General features: G+C 35.6%; 1 protein-coding gene across 1 annotated transcript; it reads right to left on the bottom strand.

Annotated features, from left to right (window-relative positions):
• Window positions 1–5301: 5301 nt before the first annotated feature.
• Window positions 5302–7506, bottom strand: LOC147482428 (uncharacterized). Its single transcript, XM_086579313.1, has 3 exons — window positions 6951–7506; window positions 5928–6842; window positions 5302–5381 (listed from the first exon to the last, which is right to left on the bottom strand). Exons 1-3 carry the CDS (start codon window positions 7504–7506, stop codon window positions 5302–5304), a joined length of 1551 nt encoding a protein of 516 aa, XP_086435439.1.
• Between the last annotated feature and the right edge of the window lie 902 nt (window positions 7507–8408).

Raw genomic sequence — 8408 nt, 5'->3', positions numbered from 1 at the left:
AATACCGCGAAAAATATTTGGGCCGATCTTGTTGAACGGTTTTCTCAAACCAATGCACCTAGCTAAGATCTACCAATTGAAGTAGTTTATTTCTTCTTTCATACATGACGATTTGTCAGTTTCGACTTATTTTACGAAACTGAAATTTTTGTGGGATGATACATCCATGTACCTATGATAATAGTAAAGTTGTGGTTGAAGCTTTCAACAAGATTGAGCAATGGAATTTCTACAAGGTTTACATGACCATTTTGCCGCTATTTGGAGCCAAATTTTGCTTATGGAACCATTTCTGGCCTACCGCGACAAAAATGTATTCTCTTGTCCGGCAAGAGGAAAAGTAACAGCTCTATACTAGCACTAAATCCAGTGGTTATGTTCGAACTGCTCACAATGGAACTCGGGCTACCAGCCTCGTTTTCATTGTGATCATTGTGGTTTTGATAATCACACAATTGATCATTGCTACAAACTTCATGGATATCCTTCAAAGAAATCAGATGCTTTAGGTAGTAAACCAAACAATGGAGGTCGTACGTGCAATACCTCCTTGTTCAATTACTCGATGGTTCAAATGCACAAATTTCTCATATTAGATTTGTTATTCTTTCTCCAAATCTCACTTTACATAATGTGTTTCATATACCATCTTTTAAATATAACTTATTCTCTGTCAATCAACTCACCAAAACTGAAAATTGTGTTGTAACCTTTTTGCCTAACTCTTGTTTATTTCAAGACCTATCAACGAGGAAGACGATTGGACAAGGGAGTATCCATGATCGTATTTATTATTACAAAACGTCACCAGTGGCACACTAGCAGTTGTTGCGCCTCCTACTCTTGATCTTTGGCATTGGCGTTTAGGCCATGTTTTTTTTCTGTTCCTTAGAGCATCTAGTTAAGCAATTTCCTTTCATTTCACGTTTGAATACTTGTGCTTGTGATGTTTGTCCTCAAGCGAAACAATCACATTTACCTTTTGCATCTAGTTCAATTACTACATTGAATGCTTTTGAGCTAATACATTGCGATATTTGGGGTCCTTTTTCACAACCATCTTTTAATGGTTCTCATTATTTTTTAACAATTGTGGATGATTATACTAGATGCACTTGGATTTATCTCATGCATGTAAAGTCTCACACTCGAAGTTTGTTGAAATTATTTTTTTGCCATGGTCAAAACACAATTTGTTTTCTAAAGTTTATTGTTTTTTTTTTTCATGGCATGGAGCACAATTTTTTTTTTCAAGAATTTCAAAATGTATAATCAGATAATGGTTCGGAATTTTTGTCTAAAGATATGCAAAATTTGATCTCTTTAAATGGTGTTGTTCATCAAAGGAGTTGTATTGGGACACCCCAACATCATTGTGAATCATATATTAGAAGTGGCTCGAGCACTACACTTTCAAGCTCACTTACCTTAATTTATTTGGGGGTAATGTGTTGTCAGAACGGTTTATCTTATAAATAAAATGCCTACCCCTCTTGTATCGGGTAAATCCCCATATGAAATCTTACTTAAATCACTGCCGATTTATAGTCACTTACGTGTTTTTGGCAGCTTGTGGTATGCCCATAATTAATGCTAATATTAAACACAAATTTGATCAATGTGCTAAACCCAACATTTTTGTTTGTTACCTTTATGCTCAAAAAGGGTATCGGATTTACGAGCTTGCAACTCAATTTGTATACATCTCTCGTGATGTCATTTTTTATGAAGGCATTTTCCCATTTAAAGATATGTCTAAACTTCAGTCCACTTATACTTATGTTACCCTATTATTATACTAGTGACGTCATTGTGAATCAAAACAACACCTTACCTTCCACTAGTATATCTTCTCCAGTTGATAACAATCATAGCGCATACACCAACTCTGACCTAATCATTTCTCCAACTCGTGTTTCCATATCCCATCCCAACCATGCATGACCTACTCAATACTCAACAACTGTTATACCTGTTACACATGATGATGAACCCATTATTTCCAATGTTGATTCAGTTCCTGCTACTCAACCTACTAAAGCACCAGTCCATTCCAAACCTCAAAGAAACTATTAGGGTGTTTGGCAACTGAGACTGGAAACTAATTAAGAATAGAATGGAGTAGGAAACCATTGGAATGGAATCTATTAGAATAGAATTTGATTCCAACTTACAAAATGTGTATTTGGCAAACGTTCAGAAATCATCGGAATTCAATTCCTACTTCAATTAATGCGTTTGGTTGCCGTATAGAATCCTCTAACAGACTCCAATTTTTAGTTTATTTCCCCATTTTCGGATTAGAAATAAAAAACCGATTCCCATAGTCTAGGATTCCTTTGGATTAACAGGGGTCTGTCAAAGACTTAATAAAAGGAATTGGAGTCCGTTTATAGGCCAAAAGTGAGTGGTCCGCCAAGAATTCCAGTTACTTCCACTCCTCAAGTCCGATTCCTGGTAAACAAACACACCCTATCAACCATCTAAAAAGACTCTAATTGAAGGCTATATTTGGTCTAAAGCCTCTAATGTTACTCATGGATGCTCCACTTCTCTATCAATTTCTGAGTTGTCAAGTACGTACACCTTACCCTCTACATCATTGTATTATCTCTTCTAATTTCTCTATAGCACATAGATGTTTTCTCTCTACCATTAACTCTACAAAGGTGCCTTAACGGATTTCTTTGTCGGGCCGCCACACTTAAACAACACACATGGTGGGGTGTCTCTTTCTGGAGATGCTAAGCTGACTATTTGGACCTTCGGGTTCTTGCCAAACTCTCCTTCTGGAAGAGGTTCGTGGTTTCTGTTTCGACGGAGTTGAAGAGGGTGGGGCATGGTGGAGACAAGTCATGATTTCCTTGACGTCAAGATCCGACAGGGGGATGAAGCCGATTAAAGAAGTTTTATGTTCTAGCTTGGATATGTTGGCAATGTATTTGTTGTATTTCCTTGAATTTTATTTGGCTTGTTTGTTGTTTGTAAAGTTTGGTTTTTATGAATAATACAATCAGCAGTTTCTCGATTTCGATCTCAATCAAGAGAGACTAAACCTTACAAGATATCCTACGAGATTTAGTAATCCTTCCTTAAAAAAAAAAAAAAGAAAGAAAAGAAAAAGCCATTCACATCTCCTTCTAGTACTTTCATCCTCTCCCTCTCTTTCACGGTTCGCTCTCTTTTCACATGGCTTAAATCTCTTTCTTTTCTCTCTTCCAACCAAAAAAAAAGAAAAAGCCATTCATATCTCCTTCTAGTACTTTTTCTTTGACATTTTCTTTGTTGAACAAGCACAATTTCACTACCGTTTGAAGGTATGTGGTGTTACTTATGTGTCTTTAACAATATCATATTGAAGTAGAACTATGGGACACCATTTTTAAGTGATTTGTTTTTCCAAACGGGACATCACTGGTTGAACTGATTTGCTTTCCAAAACGAGGCTTTACTTTTTAAGTGATTTAGTATTTCAAATTTTCACGTCACTTATAAAGTGATTTAAGAGATTAAATCACATCACAAAATTTACATCACTTCTGAAAGTGATGTTGTAGACCTTTTCTACATCACGTTTAAAATTAATATTGAAAAAAAAAAAAAAAACATCACATTTAAAAAAAGTGACATCAAAACAATATTACCACCAATTATTAACATCACCATTGAAAAAATATAAGATACTAAAATAAATTAAACAAAAGAGAAATAGAGCCCACTTTTAACAGTGGAGTGTGGTTTAACACTTCAGCCAACCTTTGTGATCATTAATTAACTGGTTAATGGTTTTTCTTTGGCTTTTGATTTGAGACCTTATAAAATGGAAGGTGGAATTGTAAAGCTACAAGCTTTTTAATCATCAGACACTAGTGATGAGAAACAGAATGTGTGTACTAAGGAATCTTAAACACATTGAAACATGTCTTAATCTTACTTTCCAATGCATGCATATAGCTTACAATTCCTTTAAAAACAACAAGTAACTGGGAATTAAGTGTACATCATGGTACAAAATGATTTCTAATCATGTCTACCTTTTGAAGATTACGACCACATAATACAAAATATCGTGATATGAGGATATATCGACCGCTCAAATTTTGATATGTATATTGGATGGTGATAGTAGGGGTGGCAGTTTTGTACACGACCCGCTAACCCGACACGAATCCGACACAAAATTAGCGGGTTTGGGTTGAAAAAAAAGGCTTTTGGGTCATTTAAGGGTTGACCAAACCCGTCAAATAAATGGGTTGGGTTAGGGTCACACATGTTAACCCAGATAACCCGTTAGTATACCCGATTAGTTCCCGGGTCCAATGAGTCGGGTCATCAACCCGTGACCTGTATGACCTGTTTTAAGTCTTTAAACATATATGTTTCCAAATTTTATTAAATTTCATAATCCCAATTACCTAAAAGAAAATACTAAACAGAAAAGGATCAACTAGATTTAGAAGAATCAACCAGCAATCCAGCATATAGAATATTATAAATTAATTCAATAAAATATATGATCACGTACATTAACATTGAAACCTTACCCTAGTCTCAATTATATAAAGAGAACAATGAAGCCGTCAAAGTCACAATAATATTTGCATTTATTTAATAATAGGTTTACCCACAAGGTAGCAAAGTGGACAAACTGGGCATGCATGGTTGTTGTTTCCATAGTCACAAATTCGGGATTCGGCACAAATTCGGGGAGGGGTGAAATCGCTAATTCGGGAAAATTCGGAAAAAATTTGGGAAAAATTCGTGAGCCATAATTTTTAATGATCAAATAATATTAAAACCTCTTCCACAATTTTTATTACATCATTTGATAATCCTTACTGCCTCCACAATAATATCATATAGGAAATTTATTTTCAATAATCTATTTCTTACTTAAGACATTAATCAAATAGAAAATGCGGAGCTGCATAATCATGTTGGATGTCATCATAGTCCAAATCAACGTCATCTCCATCATTTTCTGCATAGTCGATGTCATCATCCTCAATATTGACAACTCCTTGGTCAAGAGGTATTGGGACTGTAGCTGTAGTTGTAGCTATATCAGGAACATTTGGGACTGCAGGAGGATTTGGCATCGAAAGTAACTCGGGAAATGCAACAAATTTCTCTAAAAAGTCTGATTGGTTCGACTTTCCTCCTAGCTTTTCTTTCATCTTCTTTAGGTGCAAATTGACTCTTGCAAACACTAAATCATTTAGTGTCTTTGGATCCAACTTATTGCGTTTTTTGGTATGTGCAGCCTAAAAGCACTCCAATTTCTTTTCATAGCGGACCGAACTACAAAGGCTGACTCAATAGTTTCACTGCTACCTTTTTAAGTTGAGCAAACGCTGGGTTCACCACCTTCCACCAATCACCTAAACAAAGAGTATTCATATATATTTAATAATACATATACAAATTTGTTGAATCTCAAAATGCTATGCTATTAAATTCACTCAGATGAAATGTAAATGCTACTACTTTGACATTTATAAAGTTGGTATTATAACGTTGACAAATGCAATTTTTGGCATTGCATACAGTTTGAGTAATTTTGTCAAACAATAATGTCATACTTGTACTGTCTCAATTCCTATAGCTTTAATAAGCAAAAGTTTGCACCATTTTAAACAAGCAACCAGCACAACATGCAAAGAACAGTTATTATGAATTAACAATTAGGACTGACAATTTACATACGTTAAATATAAAATTTAGATCATATGCTAACTTTCTCATTACAAAGCAGCTTAATACGTTCATCCCAAACACCAAAATTCTCAGTCCAAATTATTCCATATTGATATCACAAAAAAAAGTATATCCATTCAACACAGAGGAACAAAGTAAACTAAAGTACATATATTAGACTGCCACCAAAGGGATAAAAATAATATAATCAACATAATTCAGCCACTTACAGGGATGTTTTTTGTGAAGTAGACTACATGCAAATGGCGTAAATATGTTGGCTTGCAAGGCTATGTAATCTGCAAGTTGGTCACTGAATGCTTCATGATCTTCAGGAGGGACCATCTTCTTAAGAGCTTCCATCACACCTTTATCTGTTTTGTCATCATGCTTGACCAATTTATCGAAATACAAGTGAGGATTCAACAAATCTGCTGCTGCCATGAGAGGGTTGTGAAGTTGTTTTTTCAGCCTAGCATCAATTATATCCCAATATACTTTGTACCTACTCTCCTCATTTTTATAAAATGTAGCAATCGAGTCTTTTGATCTTTGCATAGCTTCATATAAATATCCCACTGTTGCTTCTTCTCCATCCGCCATCCTCAAAACTTTTATAAGTGGTTCCACAGTGGTAACCATTTCTTTTGCGTCACTCCAGAATACATCACTATTAATAAGTTTTACAATAGTATCCCCTTCTACAGGTCTAACTAAGTTTCTCCATTCTTGTGATGCGACCATAAATCGTAAAGCTTGCTCCTCATTTATCAAAGATTGGATCATTAAAAAATTTGTTGCGAATTGTATCGCAGCAGGCCTTTTCAATTCTCTATTACTCGTATGCCTCCTCATGAGTGCTAACACATGTTGTTTCCCATACAAACACCTAACAAGAGACCTTGCATCACTAATGATAATCTTCCAACTTGGCAATTTATCCATGTCTTCTAAAATGAGATCTATGCAATGAGCGGCACAGTTTGTCTTAAATACATGGGGCATCTCTATCTCTAAAAGAATTCCAGCAGCAGAATAGTTTGAACCAATATCAGCAACAATTTGAACAACATTTTCTCTACCCACATGCTCATCAATACCTTTTTTTATAAAATCATAAATAAATGCAGCATCCTTCACTTTACCTTATGTAGACTCAGAACATAAAAACACAGTGCCCATTGAGGAAGCGGCTAGCAAATTGATGTGGTTTCTATGCCTGTTATCCATCCAACAATCAGACATTATTGTACATCTTGATTCTGCCCATGACTCTCTCACTTCAGTAACAAAATCTCCTGCTTCTTGTTTCAATTTAGACAACAACTTGGTTCGAACAATTTCACTGCTTGGGGGTACATAGCCAGGACCATGCCTTGCAACTGCTTCCATTGCATTTATGAACTCTAGAGATCTTAAAAGATTAAATGACAAGTTGTTAGCAATAACCATTCTAGCTATTTCAAGATCAGCCTCCTCTTTCTCCTTTTTCCTTAACATTGCATTCAAAGTCAGCTGCTTAGTACTAGTCTTCTCCACTTGGCTATTGTCAACAGATGCTCTCATATACTCATTAATGCCTTTTGTTTTCCCCTTTTTCCTACCAAGCTCTTGTGCTGCTAATCGAGCAAGTTGCATCACAGATTCAGGTGAAACATTACATAGCTCTATATCCATGTGTGGAATTCTCCCTAAGTGAGATTTCATTCTTGTAATTGTACAATTGTATACCTTTTTGCAATAATTGCACTTCAACTTTGATCCATCCTTAGTAACATGACTCCACATGGGATCTTTCCTCTTTGTCATTTCTGTATTAGCTTACCAGTGAATCAGTGATGGGGTTTCAACTTTCAACTTTTCAATTAATAATTGCAAACTTGCAATTGAAAGTGATGGAGGGATTGGAGGGAATGGAGGCGATATGATAATTGAAAGTGATGGAGGGATTGGAGGCGATCGATATAATATTATGATGTAGCTTCTTAACTTCTTTTTGACGATTTTGGTTGATTGCAAATCAGAATTCAATCTAAAAATCCCAAAGAATCCTCTTATTCCCTGATTTCCCATTTCTAGTTGGAAATTTTTGAAGAGAGATTGACAATAAATCCCTAAAAATCGGGGTATTCCCTAAAAATCGGGAAAAAACGAGAAAACCCAACGACTCAACTGTTTTATAAGATTATTCGTATCCAAATTCGGTGACTGCCCTATTCGGCGATATATTAAGATTTTTTGAAAAAATCGACGAATTTTGTGACTTGTTTCTAGTTTGGTTATGTTTTTTGTTTGGCTAATAGGTTATTTCACTTGTTTGGTTCAGGCGTTCAGCAGATGCATGTGCTTCAACAACTCTGCGCACTTTTGCAAGTTTTTTTATTATTTAGATTAATAAATATTCTTTATCCAAAAAAAAAAAAAAAATAGAACTTACGGGTTATCTGTTAACCCGATCTGAAATTGACCCGCTGGCTTAGCGGGTCACCCGTTGGATAACCCGTTATATATGCGGGTTGGGTTTAGGTTTGACAAACTTGACACGATTAGTAATTAGGTCGGGTTTGGGTTTGCTCTCCTAACACGTGACCCGAGTATGACACGACACGAACCTGACCCATTGCCACCCCTAGGTGATAGTGTGATACTTTACATTGGCATATTTACAGATATCGAGGATAGACCAATAAATATCGATAAGTATCACCATA

Source organism: Coptis chinensis, chromosome 8 (assembly GCF_015680905.1).
Source record: "Coptis chinensis isolate HL-2020 chromosome 8, ASM1568090v1, whole genome shotgun sequence".
Lineage (NCBI taxonomy): Eukaryota > Viridiplantae > Streptophyta > Magnoliopsida > Ranunculales > Ranunculaceae > Coptis > Coptis chinensis.
This window is presented reverse-complemented; position numbering and strand designations above follow the sequence as displayed.

Excerpts from the sequence above, each read along its gene's own strand:
- LOC147482428 (XM_086579313.1), bottom strand. The coding sequence starts at position 7,506 with ATGACAAAGAGGAAAGATCCCATGTGGAGTCATGTTACTAAGGATGGA. Across the intron at positions 6,843-6,950 it reads GTCATGGGCAGAATCAAGAT|GTAAAGTGAAGGATGCTGCA; the intron begins GTACAATAATGT and ends AGTCTACATAAG. Across the intron at positions 5,382-5,927 it reads ACTTCACAAAAAACATCCCT|GTGATTGGTGGAAGGTGGTG; the intron begins GTAAGTGGCTGA and ends CTCTTTGTTTAG.